The sequence below is a fragment of the Anabrus simplex genome, chromosome 5, assembly GCF_040414725.1.
Source record: "Anabrus simplex isolate iqAnaSimp1 chromosome 5, ASM4041472v1, whole genome shotgun sequence".
Taxonomy (NCBI): Eukaryota; Metazoa; Arthropoda; class Insecta; order Orthoptera; family Tettigoniidae; genus Anabrus; species Anabrus simplex.
Genome location: NC_090269.1, coordinates 396,778,196 through 396,796,148, shown reverse-complemented (window position 1 = coordinate 396,796,148; position 17,953 = coordinate 396,778,196). Strand labels below are relative to the sequence as shown.

At 41.0% G+C, this 17,953-nt stretch overlaps 1 protein-coding gene across 1 annotated transcript in view; it reads left to right on the top strand.

The window, feature by feature from the left end:
• The first annotated feature begins 1,016 nt into the window (after positions 1 to 1,016).
• The window catches only part of LOC137501060 (venom allergen 5-like), an 86,155-nt gene continuing 69,218 nt past the window's right edge, over positions 1,017 to 17,953 (top strand). The window contains exons 1-2 of the mRNA XM_068227949.1: positions 1,017 to 1,142; positions 17,696 to 17,820. Of these exons, the coding sequence (XP_068084050.1) occupies positions 17,713 to 17,820 (108 nt within the window). The 5' untranslated portion in view covers positions 1,017 to 1,142; positions 17,696 to 17,712. The remainder of the gene's footprint in view (positions 1,143 to 17,695; positions 17,821 to 17,953) is intronic.

Sequence of the window (17,953 nt, the reverse complement as noted above, 5' to 3'; positions counted from 1 at the left end):
TAAAACTATGAATAATTTAGAGATTTTTCTTATAAATTTACCTCTTTGTAAATTAAAACAAAGTTCTTCTTCACCAGGTTTTTGGATCACTATGAAAATCATACACGGATATTTAATTTTATTATCAGTAGTGGGAGAATGCCGATTCTAGACCAAATTCAAGGTCATCGAGTCTCCCAGCGCGGGACGGCTGAGGACGGGGGCCGCCATCTTGGGCGTTGGCTGCGGTTTCCCGCGCCGGCGCTATCTTGGGTGTTGGCTGTCGTTTCCCGCGCAGATGTTAGTGCGTTGACGGGGGGCCTACACGGCAGGCGTTGGTTGACGAGTACGAGTTTTACGCCCGGATGACCTTCCTACGTCGTGTCCGCTATGGCGGTGTGCTTTGGCGGTGGCTGACCCGGTAAGCTTTGGTAAGACAAGTACTAGTTTTACGCCCGGATGCCCTTCTCGACGTGTTAGACGGGTACTAGTTTTACGCCCGGATGCTCTTCCTACGTCGTGTCCGCTATGGCGGTGTGCGTTGGCGGTGGCTGACTCGGTAAGCTTTGGCAAGACGAGTACTAGTTTTACGCCCGGATGCCCTTCCTTACGTGTTAGACCAGTACTAGTTTTACGTTCGAATGCTCTTCCCACGTCAAGTCCGCTATGATGGTGTGTTGGCAGTGACCTACCTGTTTTATACATGGATAGGTATTTTTTCTCTGTTATTGTGTTCGAAATTTATGGTAAAGGTATATTGTATTATATTTCATTTTATTTTATATTCTGTTGTCGTGGAAGAACATTGGAAGTGTATTCTTGAGTACCTATTATTACTGAGTTAGTGCAGAATGCAACGAGTAGCGTAAATTATGCAAATGTCTGATAACTGCTCGGCTATTACGCTAATGTTAGAGAAGCATTAACAGATAAAAGCTCAATTTTCTTATCACCTGCTGTCACCTACAGGAAAAGAAAATGACTAATGCCAAACAATACTTAGATTACTACTTGCTGTGTTCACGTTTCTACATTGTTTGGAATAGTAATGCTAAGATAAGAAACAGTACTTTGTTTGTGTCCTTGACGCAAGTTAACATGCTGAATATGAAATAGTACTGAGTGGGCAGAGAGAGTGGAAGAGACATGGTTGCTAAAATAAGGTAAGTCTTAAATTTAACATAAAATAAAGGATGTGAGACGTTTTAAATGCTAAGCAGCTTGGGATGTAACTGCTTATAGTAGAAGGAGTATAACAAAACATTAAGCCTGGTAGATCATTGAATGCAGTGGTTTATTGAAACATAACAATAGATATACATAACATGAACGGATGACATTATCGTAAAGTACATTCTGAACAGTCTTTAATCATAGGGTTTGAACTATCCCAGTCATCAGAGTTGTCTTTACCTCTCCAATTGTAGTGTTGATTACAGTACCGGCAAGCAGCAACTTCTGGTACCATTTTCAGGTGAAGTGGTAGCAGGTTCCATGAATATTCTACATCCTTAGAGGCATACGTTGCTACAAAACTAGATGGTAGATAGGGTATTAAATGCTTTGGCATATACCACAAAAACTTATGTTTATTATAGGCATCTATAGCCTCACTTACTAATGTGTTGTTTGCTTGTTGAAAGACGCAGGCCTCACACTGACATGTAGAAGACGGGTCGGAAGGTAGACTTGCGGTGTTACTAAAACTTTGACTGTCTTCTTCCATGGCCGTACAATCGGTGCAGTTCGTGTCTTTTTAAGGACTGATATCTGCATGGTGTATACGTATGTATTTACAGCCGTGTTACAATATTAGATAGAGGATAGTAGGTGATAGCCGTTTCGTGAATAATAAGACAGTAGGCGGTTGTATTTTCAGGAATGTTTTCAGCCGTTTCAAATTCAAGACGAATGTCGACTGGTGACTCTTTCATGGCTTCTTCTAAGTAGGAACAGTCTATGACAACTAAAGGCGCTTTGTTTTTAAACTCCTCTGGAGGAAACAGGGGACGATTTTCTTTCTGATAATACGAAAACTGAAAACTGCAGAACATGGTGTATAGTGGTCCAAATTTGTTTTTTTCAAAATTTAGTTCCATGTTTTCGTAAGGATAGATCATTCCATTCAGATAGAGCCGAAAGTTTCTTAATTGACAATGATCAAATTGTGAAGCATCAGCACTGTGTACAAATTTACGATTAGTCTGAAAACCGAACAGGACGTAAAGAGGTCTTTCTGTGAAGCGGGATGTTTTTACAGACCAACTGTGTTTATCTGTAGTTGGTAGTACCGGATACTCGTGCAGTTCCCAGCTTCGGAAGCGAATCGGTATTGCCATGTCAGTCTCTACTATTTTCAGAATACGTAGTTTTGCTCTATCGGATAAGGTAACATGGGGCACTAGCCATAGAATACGTTGTAGGATAATTTTTGAATCGATAGGTGTTGATGCTGCTTTGAGCACATTGTAATCACTGCGATCGCGAACAAGAATGAGCTCTTGCTTTGCATTGAGTATAATACGCTTATGATCTTCAGCAAATCCAAGAATGTGTTTTAATGGTAACATTCCGGTAAAGGTTCCGTCTGTATTAACCATCCACTCATTTGTAGCTCCCGGACACCATCCTGCCGTACGTAAGGGTTTACTTTCTTCACTTCCGTACGATGGATACTGTTTCATAGCACTTGAAATGCCTACATTTCTTGTACTGTCTACCTGTACTCCGTTAATTTCCAGGCGGGCCTCCGAAAAGAGGAAAGCGAGTGCATTATTGTTTAGAGTTGAGGTGCTTCCACTAGTCCCATCACTCTTTACTATCTGTCCTTCAATGTAAATGTAACTTTCATGAGGTAGGGTGTACACATCTTGTTGATGAATGACCGTGCGAATTTCATCGTTGTTGTTTAATCCAAACGTAAAGGGTTGATAGGAATGAAGCTCACTTCTTACTACGCCCTCTTGCGTTTCCACGGAGCTTACGACGTCTAGAATGTTTTCCATGGGGCTGTAAGGTATAACCTAAATCTTTTAACACTTGTTGATGAGCACGTGTTAGCCTTATGAGTCGTTGCGAACAAGTGAGACGTTTCTTCGGAGCACGCTTTGTTTTGTATCGAGACGTGTAAATACGTTTCATGTTGGCTTGAGATGAAGTTTGTACGTGACGTGCGTGTGAGGGTCTAAATGAACAAGCTGATTGTTTTTATTGACAAGCCGAAGGGTAATGTCACTGATGCGCGTCACAGTTACAGGGTGATAGAGCACTGCTGATGGTTTCTCACGTACGCTATAGCCACCTTCTTTCTCAATAATAAAGTCGTGCAGGGCGTGCGAAGGTTGTTGATTGCTGTACACGTCTGTAATAATATTACTGGTGATAGTCACATGATGATCGTCTAAGAGTGTTGTAGGGCGGTCAGACTCGTGACGTACGTTCGGTGCTAGTTCTCTTGGAGAAAATCCGAGCAGCGGTCCAATCGAGTCAGGTTGTGTTTTAAAATCGATTTTAAATGATGATTCGATAATACACTTATGAGTTACGTTGCTTGCTGTGAGAGAGAACAGATGCTTTTTAGTAATAAAGCTCTCGAGACTAAACTGTTGAATTAATTTGTTTTCAATGTATTCATAAATATCATCTACTGAATACGTACCCTGCGGTAAGGTTAGTACGTATTCATCATAATAGAATTTGTTTGATCCTTCTCGCACGTTATAGATTTTATTATAACATTCAAACGATACTAGTCCAAGACTGTAAGGTCGATGTCCAAGTTCAATCGGTGGGTTGAAGTAGATGGTGGTTTCAGGCCCTTGTCCGTGTATAGTAAACGTTCTTGCATTGCCGAACATCACGTAAACACTGATGCACTCGGTCCGATGTTTGAGTTTCATATAGGAACTTTAAACATAATCGACCGCACGTGCGTGTGTGAAATTTTTGTACACGGTTTTTATTGTAAACAATAACTGCACTGCTTCCGAAATAGCGTACGAGCTCTGCTGGAGGAGCTAAGTTTCCGTAACTGTCAAAATACCATACATGTTGACCACGTTTAACGTAAGCAACGTAATGCGTTCCTGGACCGTGACTGTTATCTAAGTTGATGACGGCACTCTCGTTGTAACGTGGATGTGCTGGTAGCAGATTTCGCATAAACACACCGCGGAAGTCACGAATTCCGAGTTGTTTGGCGTACGTAGTTACTTCTTCATGGGTCAGGGCTCGTCGTGGCAGTGCATTCAGTAGGCGTTTTTTGGTGACATGTATATGCCCAGTCCTTTTTTGTATGGCGCCAGCTTCATGTGTACTCCTTTACCACGCAATGCAATCGCCTCCATAGTTTTATTATGGCGTTCACTCTCTTTCAACTGTTGCTTCGCCTCTTCTACGGCTTTAACCGTTCTTGCTACAGCACTAGCTCCACCAAGGAGGGAGCCAAGGGCAGCTTAGGGCAGTATAGTATGGATCCTTTAGATGAAATTAATGCTCTAGGGCAAGCAGCTGGTCTTGAAACCAAGCGGCTTCGTGACTTACCACTCCATCAGCCCTTCCCTATCACACATTTGCAGAAGATAACAACACGTTATGGCAAGAGAATTCTCTGCACCTGTGACGAATTTATTGTGTTTCTACCTGTGCGCTTCAATACACTGTCTGAAGGTGTTATAGAATCCTTGAACAGTCGAAGTCTGTTTCTTGAATATTTAGGTATTCAGAACGGTGCATACCTTGTGAGATTTACGGAAGGAGCTATTAGCTAAATTTGATGTATAGACACTTAGTCTTGTGTTTATGCAAAACATATATTGTTGTTACATTAAGCATCATGTTTGCTCCTAACATCTTACTAATTTACGATTGTTATTAACAATATTTTATTTGTATTTATAAACCTTGTTCAGCATATATTTTTGTGTTAGTTGAAGTTGCTCTGTAGGCACTTAGACTTGTGTTGGTTTGTCTTTTTGTGCAAAACATACATTGTTTTTGCATTAAACATCATATTTGCTCCTAACATCTTACTAATTTAAACTTCTTATTAACAAAACTTCCTTTGTATTTATAAACCTCTGTTCAACATATATTTTTGTGCTAGTTGAAGTTGCTCCTTAAGCACTTAGTCTTGTGTTCGTTTGTCTTTTTGTGCAAAACATTTCTTATTAACAATAAACATCTATTCAGCATATATTATACAAGCCCTTCGTTCTTTCTCCCACAAAAATTAATGTTTATAACTATACATAGAACTGTTACTTTTTAACAATTTATCTAAGGATGATAGTATAACTAACCATGTCAACACCTACCTGGGAGACTATTCGCACCTGTTTCAACACACGGGTGTGTAGTGGTCGTATTACGAATCCAACCGGTCTATTAGATCCGAGAATTTTTTTAACTTCATGTTTTCCTGTGTTTTTTTCAAAATTAAATGAATACTTATCCCACCACACTGCATTGAAAGTAAATGGTGAATTAGCATGTACCTTTGTGTTTTACAAAGAGAATGTTGAAGTACGTAATACCTTTTACTTAAATACTAAAATGACAGCGCTTTATCAATCTGATAACATATATCAATGGTATTGCACACATATCCTAGAAGCACTGCTTACTAAATTTGATAAATTTCAAGACGGCCCGAGTGGACTTGCTCTTGAAAAGATTAACTTTTTATCTATTAACATGTGCAGGTATGATCCACTCAATTCCGGCTCAAGCTATATTCCTTTACCTACTAACATTAGCAAACGTAAAGCTGTAATCAACATTCAAAACACAGACATCTTTTGCTTCCTTTGGTGTATAGCAGCCTATTTGCAACCAGTTCGCACACATAAGAACCGTCCAAAACAGTATGAGGTCACCTTTAACCGGCTAATAGAAACACATAATTTTGTTGGTGCAACGTTTCCTATGAACATAACGGATATTTCTCACTTTGAGAAAAACAATCCCGAGTTTTCTTTCATGGCTTACGGGATTGAAGGCAATACTGTTGTAGGTCCGCTGTATGCAACAAAAGAAAAGAAGCACCATCATATTCATCTGTTATACCTCTCGAACAACGACGTGAACCACTATTGTTTAATAACGAACCTTTCACGACTTGTAAGTTCACAACTTTCCGCACACGGACATAAGAAGTTTGTGTGTGATCGGTGTTTAAACTATATGAGCAGTCAGTCACAACTCGACAAACACATTAATAATTGTGCTACTCATCCCGCGGTGAAACTTGTTCTTCCGGAAGCTGAAAAGGCAACTATGAAGTTTGTGAACATTCACAAGCAAATTCCCGTTCCATTTGTCGTCTATGGTGATTTTGAATGCTTTACTGTTCCAATCCAGCGATGTGCACCAGACCCATCTTGTTCGTATACTGATGCAGTACAACATCACATTCCGTTTTGTGTTGCCTATCACGTTGTTTGTTCTTTTGATAGTAAGCAATCCTATTTTCGAACATTTCGTGGACCGAATTGCACAGCATGGCTACTCAGTGAGCTTGAAACATTAGCTCGGCATATTGAAACCTATTTACACACACCAACACGTATGGTGTTTACCGAAGTTGATTTGAAAAACTTCAACGTTGCCACCAACTGTCACATTTGTGAAAAACCCTTTCTACCGACAGATGTTAAACTAAGAAATCACTGTCATTTCTCAGGACGTTACTTAGGAGCAGCCCATCAAGTGTGTAACTTGCAGTTTCGTGCACCCAACTTCATTCCCTGCTTCTTCCATAATCTTTCAGGCTATGACAGTCACTTTATTATTCAGGAGTTTGCTAACTTGGATAAGAGCAAATTCTCTCTTCTACCACAAAACCATGAACGATTTATTTCATTCTCGTATTGGATAGGAAAAATATGCATTCGTTTCCTAGATTCTTACAAGTTCATGTCCTCGTCACTCGATGCACTTGTAAACGGTCTCCATGCCGATGACCTGATCTATACAAAGCAGTATTTTCCTAATCCAGAACAGTTTCAGCTATGCATCCGAAAGGGGATTTTCCCCTATGATTATGTCAATAACTGGGAAGTGTTAGAAAACACAAAGTTACCCGATCAGTCTAAATTCTATTCTATTTTGAACCAGACTACGGTATCGAACGAGGACTATCAGCACGCTAGTCGCGTGTGGCAAACGTTTGGCCTGAAGTCGCTAGGTGCCTATGCGGATTTATATCTCAAAATAGATGTCCTCTTACTTACTGATGTTTTCGAAAAATTTCGAAACATGTGTTTGACTATCTACTACCTTGATCCTGCCCATTACTTTACAAGCCCAGCATTATCGTGGGATGCCATGTTACGGATGACAGGAGTTGAATTAGATCTCTTCACTGACGTAGACATGCTTTTGTTTTTTGAAAGAGGTATAAGAGGAGGATTTGTTTCGCTCAATCAAAGACATGCAAAGGCTAATAACGTCTATCTAGAAAGTTATGATCCTGAAAAACCCGTTTCTTTTCTTGCCTACTATGATGTGAATAATTTATATGGTCATGCAATGAGTCAACCCCTCCCTTACAAAGATTTTCGTTGGCTGTCTGAAAAAGACATCGCTCACTTTGATGTGCACAAAGCAGTTAATGACTGTGAACAAGGTTATATTTTAGAAGTAGATCTTGACTATCCTTCTACTCTTCATGATGCACATGCTGACTTGCCGTTTTGTGTAGAGCCAAGGATTCCCCCCTCTCAAACATCAAAACAGAGTAAATTGTTGGGAACACTATATCCAAAAGAACGATATGTGTTACACATTCAGAATTTAGTGCAATGTCTCATGTACGGTCTGTTGTTACTTAAAATTCATCGGGTAGTAACATTCAAACAGCGCCCTTGGCTAAAACCGTACATGGATTTAAACACTCACAACCGACAACGTGCTACTAGCAATTTTGAAACTAATTTCTTTAAACTTATGAACAATTGTATCTATGGTAAATCGATGGAAAATGTGCGAAAATATCGAAACATACATTTACTTAACACATGGGAAGGTGGATGGGGGATTCGGAAGTACATTTCAAAGCCAAATTTTAAATCACTGCGGGTCATAGCAAATGATCTTGTTACCGTAGAAATGAGCAAAATAGAAATAATGTACAATAAACCCATCTACTTAGGCATGACAATTCTCGATTTTTCCAAATTAGTCATGTATGACTTTCACTATGGTTTTGCTAAGCCACACTTTGGCAACATTTCCTTGCTCTACATGGATACGGATTCATTTATCTATTTCATTTCTCAATGCAACATGTATGATGTCATGCGTCAGCATTCAGACCAATTTGATACATCTTATCCATCAGATAATGTTTATCAAATTCAACCACTAAATAAGAAAGTTATAGGACTTATGAAGGATGAATGCGGTGTCGATATTATGATAGAGTTTGTTGGCTTGGCACCAAAAATGTATGCTTATCGAACAAAACAGCATAACGACACCACGAAAGCAAAAGGTGTGCGGTCTAATGTGGTTAAGACATTACGCGTTGACGACTACCTCGATGTTTTACATAAAGGTACAGCTACTCAGCATATTCAGATGCGAATACTCTCCCGTTCCCATGAAGTGTTTCTTGTAGAACAAGTAAAACATTCTCTTAGTATGTTAGACGATAAACGTCAGTGGTATGCTGATGGGCTCACTAGTTTACCGTGGGGCTATAACAAGTAGCTTCTACATGCTCTGTACACGTTTTATAGCCTATAACTATCTAACAACAGGTGTAAATCATTCTTTATAAAATATTTTATGCATACTGTACATGCTTTATGTAAAATTTTATGTATACTGTACATTGAAATTATTGTTGATTAATACATGCTGAATATATCTATACTGTGTTTACTTTTAACCAACATTTCCTACTGTCCTAATCCGTTCCCTTCCAAAAAACCCATAGTTAAAATAAAAACACAACAGTTTATTACAAGTCCATTTATTTTTCACTTTTTACAATGTTATCAAGGTCCCACAAAATTATAAACACATCATCAAGTAAGTTTATGGTTTTTTCTCTTCTTACGTCTATGTTTTATTCCAGCTCCTAGCATCAACTTTCCCTTCATTGCACCCGCTACCACTAAAGCCGCTATTTTTTCCAAAGCAGAGGCGTCCTTCGATGCCACACGTTGTTGTGCTTTTCTCAACAGTTCTTGGTCGGCAGCACGACGCAGTTCTGGGTTGTTGTACCGTTTACTTGCACGATAAGCTAAATCGTGCTGTTTGCAGGCTACATCCAAAGCATTAATACCTGGATCACCCCGTGCCAATCGAAGGTCGAGCTTCGTACCAGGCCCACAGTACTGGTAATTTGGCAAATGTAGTTCAAAAGGAAGTCTGTCAATCACTGTATTAATGATTCCACGACCAGCAAAAGTCCTCCTCGCTGCACGTTGCCTTGCTGTCCTGTTTCGCTTCGCAGCCATGGTATGATGCTACATAGTCTTTACACTCGCTTTTATTGCTTCTGTGGTAATGTTTTATAAGCTGACAAGTACGACACTGTCTCACAGAAGGCTGCCTCACCGATGTCACTTCGTGATGGTGTTGATGTTGAGTGCAGGGCTGTAGTTCCGAAAGTATAGGATCCTCTTTCCACTCGTGCGGTACACGGTCCCAAATGTCCTTTACTGCATTTGCAGCTACGTACACAAGAAATGCTTTCGGTAAACACTTTAACTCTTTTTCTGTAAACGTATGCAGCTTTTTCTTGCAAGCAAAAAATTTCACGATAGCTTTCTCAGTATCACTAACCTCTATGCCGTCAAAACCATCAGACAAAAATGCAGCACACATAATTCTTTTTTCCTCACACAAACAAGCGTCTTTACACAACAACACGTTCTTCCTCAATACATTGTTCTGTGCTCCCGCACTGTCTTCTAACCGTTTCACTTACTTCCCGGCATGCATTGTAACACAGCCAGTCGAATAGCTTCCATACATGAAGTAATGACCGTTTTTTATTACCATCACTGTTATGACTGAGCGTTTGTAGCGAAGGACATCCCACATCGTGTAAATCAACTAGCTGACACGATGCTGGTACATAAGGACGTAGCCATTCCTTTTTCTCACTTCCTTTCACAAATATTACATGAGCACCAACAAAGTAGGCCTTCATAATCATCGACACAAACTTATAGGGAATATCTCCGTTTTCCCATTTCAATCCTAGATGTTTCCTTAACCATGCCGTTTGTTTTATATCTTCTTCCGACTGCATATGTAGTGGATAGGGTGGCTCAAAAGAAACGCCGCTTACACTTGGCCACCACAGCGTTGTACAATCTATAACAGCAACTTCCTTCAGTACAAACATGTTCCCATTCACCTTAAACCCTTGTACATCTACAATTAATGTTCTCGCCATATTTTATTTAGATTCTTAGCCGCTTTCACACTCACATCTACCACTCACAATATCTTCTCAAACACTGTCTCTCGGTCACTTATTCGTTACATACATATACCTCTTGGAACAGAAGCACGCTCTGCAACACATTTTTAATCAAGTATTAGTCACCGTGAGCGAACTCTACCGTACCTCTTATTTATTTATTTTTCAACCGTTAGCCACCCTGCCGAAGCCTTTCGTGCTATTTTTAAATCTCCCAAGATGGCGCCCGCGCGGGAAACCGCAGCCAACGCCCAAGATGGCGGCCCCCGTCCTCAGCCGTCCCGCGCTGGGAGACTCGATGACCTTGAATTTGGTCTAGAATCGGCATTCTCCCACTACTTGAGATATCATGCTTCTTCCGTTCGCCAGCTATAGCGGAAACTCGCAGTACTGCGCGTATTTCGTCTTACAACTTGGAGGAGACAACATGTGTACATATAATTTATGATCTTTCACCCCCAATATTTTTTTAACATGTAAGGATGTAGTATCTCGCAACATTCTTGTCCGTGTGTGTATCAGTGTTCTAGTCGTGTTGCAATTACTAAGCGAGTGACCTGAGCGAGTTGGCTACGCAGTGTGCTTTCTTGATATTCGTATGACATATATCAGTGTATTTGCAATTACTAAGCGTCTTAGCAGTGCGATGAACGAGTTAGCTACGCGGTATAGATTTTTTTATTTTCGTACTAAGCAAATCATTTGAAGTGTTACCGAGTTAGCTGTGCGATAAGTGCACAGTGTGTTTTTGATTTTTATACTAGGCAAGTGATAGGCGAGATAGCTATGCGATATGTGCACAGTGTGTGTTTTACACTAGGTAAATCATTGAAGTTGTACTTTTGCTCTGAACACATCAAACAATGTTCTTACAGTGTTCGATTCTAGTCGTACTATGCTTCAATCTCATTTTCTTAGAACAAAGGTATCTCCTAACATGTTGTATCGAATCACATGTTAAGGTTAACGACATCGAGTGCAGTGTTCGATTCTAGTCTTGTTATGTTTCAAGCTAATTTTCTTAGAACAAAGGTATCCCCTAACATGTTGTACAGTGTTCGGTTCTACTTGTTTAGTGATCTGAACACATCAATCAATGTTCTCATCACATGTTGTATCGAGTGCAGTGTTCAATTCTAGTCTTGCTATGTTTCAATCTGATCTTCTTAGAACAAAGGTATCCCCTAACATGTTGTACAGTGTTCGGTTCTACTTGTTTAGTGATCTGAACACATCAATCAATGTTCTGATCACATGTTAAGGTTAACGACATCGAGTGCTGTGTTCAATTCTAGTCTTGTTATGTTTCAATCTGATCTTCTTAGAACAAAGGTATCCCCTAACATGTTGTACAGTGTTCGGTTCTACTTGTTTAGTGATCTGAACACATCAGTCAATGTTCTGATCACATGTTAAGGTTAACGACATCGAGTGCAGTGTTCGATTCTAGTCTTGTTATGTTTCAATCTAATTTTCTTAGAACAAAGGTATCCCCTAACATGTTGTACAGTGTTCGATTCTACTTGTTTAGTGATCTGAACACATAAATCAATGTTCTGTTCACATGTTAAGGTTAACGACATCGAGTGCAGTGTTCAATTCTAGTCTTGTTATGTTTCAATCTGATCTTCTTAGAACAAAGGTATCCCCTAACATGTTGTACTGCGTTCGATTCTACTTATGTAGTGTTCTGAACACACCAAACAATGTTTTAATCATATGTTGAAGTTAACGACATCGAGTGCAGTGTTCGATTCTAGTCTTGATCACTCATTTTGTGTTCTGAACACATCAATCAATGTTCTGATCACATGTTGTATCGAGTACTGGCTGTCTCATAAGGAGCTATGTATAACCGCCATCTTGCGTCCGCCATCTTGCGCAAGCATCCTTAGGGGTGGGGGCGTCTCTAGCCATCTTGTGCAAGGATCCTTAAGCCGCCTCATAAGAGCAACCACCATCTTGCGCAAGCATCCCTAGGGTATCTCATAAGGAGCCTTGTATAACCGCCATCTTGCGCAAGCATCCCAAGGGCGTCTCATAAGAAACTATGTATAGCGATCATCTCGCATAAGCACCTTTAGGGAGTCATGTATACCCACCATCTTGTGCAATTAGCGTCGAGAGATGGCTGCTGTAGAATTTTTCTTTTTAAATTATCCGCCACCATTTTTCAACTAAAGAGTGTAGCACTGAGGTTTGCGATGTAAGATGGCGGATGACAGCTGACAAAAAGCGCGTGAGTTTGTTTACTAAACAAGAGCACGTGGAATTTGCCGCCACCACAGTTCAAAGGTATCTAGCTAAAGATGGCAACACGGTGCTCTCTTGATTAAAGATGGCGGATGACAGCTAACAGAACTTTTCAAATTACCCGCTACTACAGAGAGCAGCACGGTGCTCTGTGGATTAAAGATGGCGGATGACAGCTGACGAAATTACTCGCAGCACAGTGCTCTATTGATTAAAGATGGCGGACGACAGCTGTCAAAAGAAAGCACGTGGCTTTGTTTACTAAACAAGAGCACGTGGAATTTGCCGCTACCACATTTCAAAGGTATCTAGCTAAAGAGTACAGCACTGAGGTTTGTGATGCAAGATGGCGGATGACAGCTGTCAAAAAGCACGTAGAATTTGTCACCGGCACAAAGAGGGCAGCACGGTGCTCTCTGGCGGTTAACAGCTGTCAGAAAAGCACGTGGGTTTGTAAAGCGTGTAGAATTTACCACCACCACATAGAGGGCAGCACGGCGCTCTCTGGATTAAAGATGCCGGATGATAGCTGAAAAAAGAGCGCATTGGTTTGTTTCCAAACAGGAGCATAAAGATTTTTTCAAATTGCCGCCACTACATTTCAAAGGTATCTAGCTAAAGAGTGCAGCACTGAGGTTTGCGATGCAATATGGCGGATGACAGCTGTGACGTACCACATTTCAAAGGTAAGTAGCTAAAGAGATCAGCACGGTGCTCTCTGGATTAAAGATGGTGGTTGACAGCTGCACGTGGCTTTGTTTCCAAACAAGAGCAAGTGGAATTTGCCTCCACTACATTTCAAGCTAAAGAGTTCAGCACTGAGGTTTGCGATGCAAGATGGCGGATGACAGCTGTGATGTACCACATTTCAAAGGTAAGTAGCTAAAGAGGGCAGCACGGTGCTCTCTGGATTAAAGATGGCGGATGACAGCTGCACGTGGCTTTGTTTCCAAACAAGAGCACGTGGAATTTGCCGCCACCACATTTCAAACTAAAGAGTGCAGCACTGAGGTTTGCGATGCAAGATGGCGGATGACAGCTGTGACGTACCACATTTCAAAGGCAAGTAGCTAAAGAGGGCAGCACGGTGCTCTATGGATTAAAGATGGCGGATGACAGCTGCACGTGGATTTGTTTATCTCACTCTAGTGAGGTTAAGTTGGTAGCACTAAGGTTTAGGCCCGCCAAGATGGCAGCACTGCCGATGACAGGTGACGAATTTTACATCTACTACGATAAAGAGGGCAGCACAGTGCTCTGTAGTTTAAAGATGGCGGATGACAGCTGTCAAAAAAGCACGTGGCTTTGTTTACCACGCGCTAGTTAGGTTAAGTTGGTACTACTGAGGTTTAGGCCCGTCAAGATGGCAGTACTGAGGTTAGCGATGCGTTGTTGTCTGTCAAAAAGCACGTGGCTGTCAAAAAACACGTGGCTTTGTTTATCTCGCGCTAGTTAGGTTAAGTTGGTACTACTGAGGTTTAGACCCGTCAAGATGGCAGTACTGAGGTTAGCGATGCGTTGTTGTCTGTCAAAAAGCACGTGGCTGTCAAAAAACACGTGGCTGTCAAAAAACACGTGGCTTTGTTTATCTCGCGCTAGTTAGGTTAAGTTGGCACTACTGAGGTGATGACAGCTGTCAAAAAGCACGTGGCTTTGTTTACAATTTCAAATCTCGCGCCAAAATTCAACTTTCCCGCCAAAATTCCAATTTCCCGCCAGAGTTCAAATTTCCCGCCAGAATTCAAATTTCCCGCGGGAGGAGGCTGCAGAACCATCCAATTATACTACTTTCGCATAAAATGATGTCGTAATTTAATAACTGGATTTTCACAAAAATAACTGAAAAATTCTACTTGATCTTTTTGTTGTCAGTCAGACACAGTTTAAAATGGGCCTAGAAAACCGTTTCACTCCCTGACCAAATTCATCACACTATAGTCTCACCCGACAGCGTGCTTCCACTCGATTGAAAACGGGTAGCTATGGATTTCTTATATTATTTACGTCAAAATTTCAGACAGAAAAATTTTACGTCGAATGAACTACTTTATTCGACGTCACAAAATATAGGCAGTAAACACACGGAAATGACAATCTACATTGGACATGATATCACTTCGAAACCCTATTTAATAACTTTTTACAACATCACACGGCACTCGCAAGACTTCAAAAATTTATCCATGTGGAAAATAAAACAAATGTCTCTTTTTTTGGTCGTATTCTAATATTTACAAAAACCACATAAGGGGATCAGCTTTGTCGTATATACACCATTCAAATACACATTTTAGAGATCATGAAACAAGATATAATAGGTAGTAAGATGGTAAGTCACATACCTTATGTTACGCCATCGGTCATCATTGGACTCACCAGCGACCCTGGCATTTTTATTTAGCCATTTTTACATTTCTGGCTTTACAGATCACTATGTTTCTTCAGGTTTCCTGGATTAAAGCATAAAAAAGAAAATGCTCTTCACTTTTTCTTGTTGAGCGCACACGGTAGACTGTATTTATTTCCGCACATGAATTACTTTCTTTATCACATAAAATTTTTTTCGGTACTTTGACCGTCCTATCTGGTACAATTATTTCCACTCAAGAAAACTATCTCCACATGGAGTCAAGACCCCAGCCACAATGGCTAAAATATGTTGGCTGGACTTAGTCTACTTTTGCCGTTCGATTTCACAGAGCAGCTCAACCCTTTGTCGTCCGCTTCGTAACACAAATTGCAGGAGGCTTCGTCATGGCGTCAATTCTTATTTATAGCAGTTACCCCCTCTCTCCGGGCATCTCCCTTTGCCGCCAAGAAAATTTCTATAACTTTTCTGATTTAACTAAACTGTAATTACAAGAGTTCTGAAGGTGACTACATACTCGCTACATTTTTGGCGGTAGTGCTCATGGGCATTTAAAATTTATACATGTTCAATTTGTGGGATAAATGACCTCACTTGATAGGCACTATATTTTCGACTTGGATTGGGCACGCCATATACACGCGCTTTGAAATAGTTCTCAAAAATGACTTAAGATTCTTCCGCCGTTGACACGTGCGACTGACGTTACGTATCCCAGAGCGTTTGACCGAAGGTAATCACCCCCTTGCCACGTGTCAATTCCATGCTATCAAGAATCGAACTTCTTATTAAATTGACAATTTATGCATAATATTCTTAGGGCACAAAGGTCATGGGTTCAGTATGTATGTATGTATGTATGTATGTATGTATGTATGTATGTATGTATGTATGTATGTATGTATGTATGTATGTATGTATGTAAGTATGTATGTAGGTAGGTAGGTATGTTCAGTCCGTCAGCGATTCCGCTGGTGGGATCCTCAACAGCTCTGCCATCAGCTGTCATTGATGGCCTAGGCATCACTGAAGAGGCGTACTAGGGACATGAGGAGTGAGGTAGTTTCCCGTTGCCTTCCTCACCGAGCCAGAGTTGCTATTACATATCAGTCTGCCAAGCCCACTGAAACGCATGCACCAACTGACCCTATGAGCAACATTTTCACACCATTCATAGCACGGACTAGCTGCATAAGAAATGGCATTACTAGCATCGCTCATACCTCAGTCGCTTTCATATTGTCAAAGCCAAGGATAAGACAGAGACAGATCTATGAAAGTAACAAAATTGCTCTAGCCTATACCAGAATACATAGTGCACTGTAAACACTAGGTCCTGCCAGCAAAGGCATGTACCCGATAGAGGAAAAGTTATTTATGTACGAAAATTACGTGAACACAGAGTCTTGCAGGGAAGTCGTTGGGCGATTTGTAACACAGTTTCCTGGTGTACGCTCTCAACATGGAGAGACCGTGCGAAAACTCATAAAGAAATGGAGAGGAACTGGTTCTGTACTCGATAATAAATGAAATCGCAGAAAGAATAGAACATATGCCTACAAAATCCCTAAGATGACTTGGCCAAGTAGCCGGGGTTTGGAAGAACTCATCATGGCTGGCTACGAAAATGTTAAATTTGAAACCCTCACACGTTGGACGAACTGAAACAACATATCCGGAGATAAATGACCTCAATTACGGAAGACGAACTTATGCGTTTGAATCAGAGTTACCTAAGACGATGTGTGGATGCAGAAGGAGAACTTTTCCAACATATCCTGTTATAAGGTAGAACTTATTTCCTTAGTTACTGAAAAATCTACAACCTGTTTTCCAGCCAGTGACCCTGTCAGTGATGGAATGAATGAAGCCCCCATCTTGCGGTGGGGATAGGAATTGTGCCGGCTGCCGAGGCCTGTCGCACTCCTCTGGGGAAACGATTAATGACTGGCATATGAAATTAAATGATATTGGAGAGTGTTGCTGGAAGGAAAGGTGACAGGGAAAACCGGAGTACCCGGAGAGAAACCTGTCCCGCATCCACTTTCTCCAGCACAAATATCATATGGAGTGACCGAGATTAGAACCACGGTATCCAGCGGTGAGAGACCGGCGCGCTGCCGGCTTAGCCACGGAGGACCTTTCACAGTTTCTAATTTTCTTAATTCTTATTTTCTTAATTTTAATTGCTATCTCATCTCGTGCACGGAAAAAGAGAGCGAAATGCCATCCGTGTTGCTGCGCCGTGGAGCGGGAAGTGATGAGTCAACGGGAGGCAAATACGTTGGGCGCGCCTGCCGGCCAACAGATGAGAGAAACTCTCTGTATATCAAAACCTATGCCTAGTACCTTGTTGATTCTTCAAAGAAATCTTGAAATCTTCCTAAATCTTCAGCTAATATCTGGAGTCATCTCCAACGAATACCCATTTAATAGTAAATGTCTCGGGGCCGTTGACCTTCGATGTTAGGCCCCTTAAAACAAGCAGCAGCAGCAGCAGCAGCAGCAGCAGCAGCAGTAAATGTCTCGTTACTTACTCCAGCCACATGTAGACGAAATCCTGCTTACTTCCTGTTCCCTGGATTTCCTAGTCTGAGTCAGAAATTTACTTCGAAGAAAATAATGTTGTTTATTTGCGTCCGCTGTGTGTCCAGGTTGTTGTGCTGACATAATGAAGTCACTGCTCTGTCTGTTGGCTGTCTGCACGGTGGTTCTCGCCACCACCAAGGAGGAGTATTGTGATACGTGCCCAGATGAACATGCCATGTGCATCTACGAAGTAAGTAGACTCAATAACTAGTGTAAAGTAACAGGATATCTCAAGAATGTAATTTCTGATGTTAACATTGATGCTGGTTTTCTCCATAGACGTTCTCTCCTTTTTTCTGCTCTGTTCTATTCTATCCTGGGTG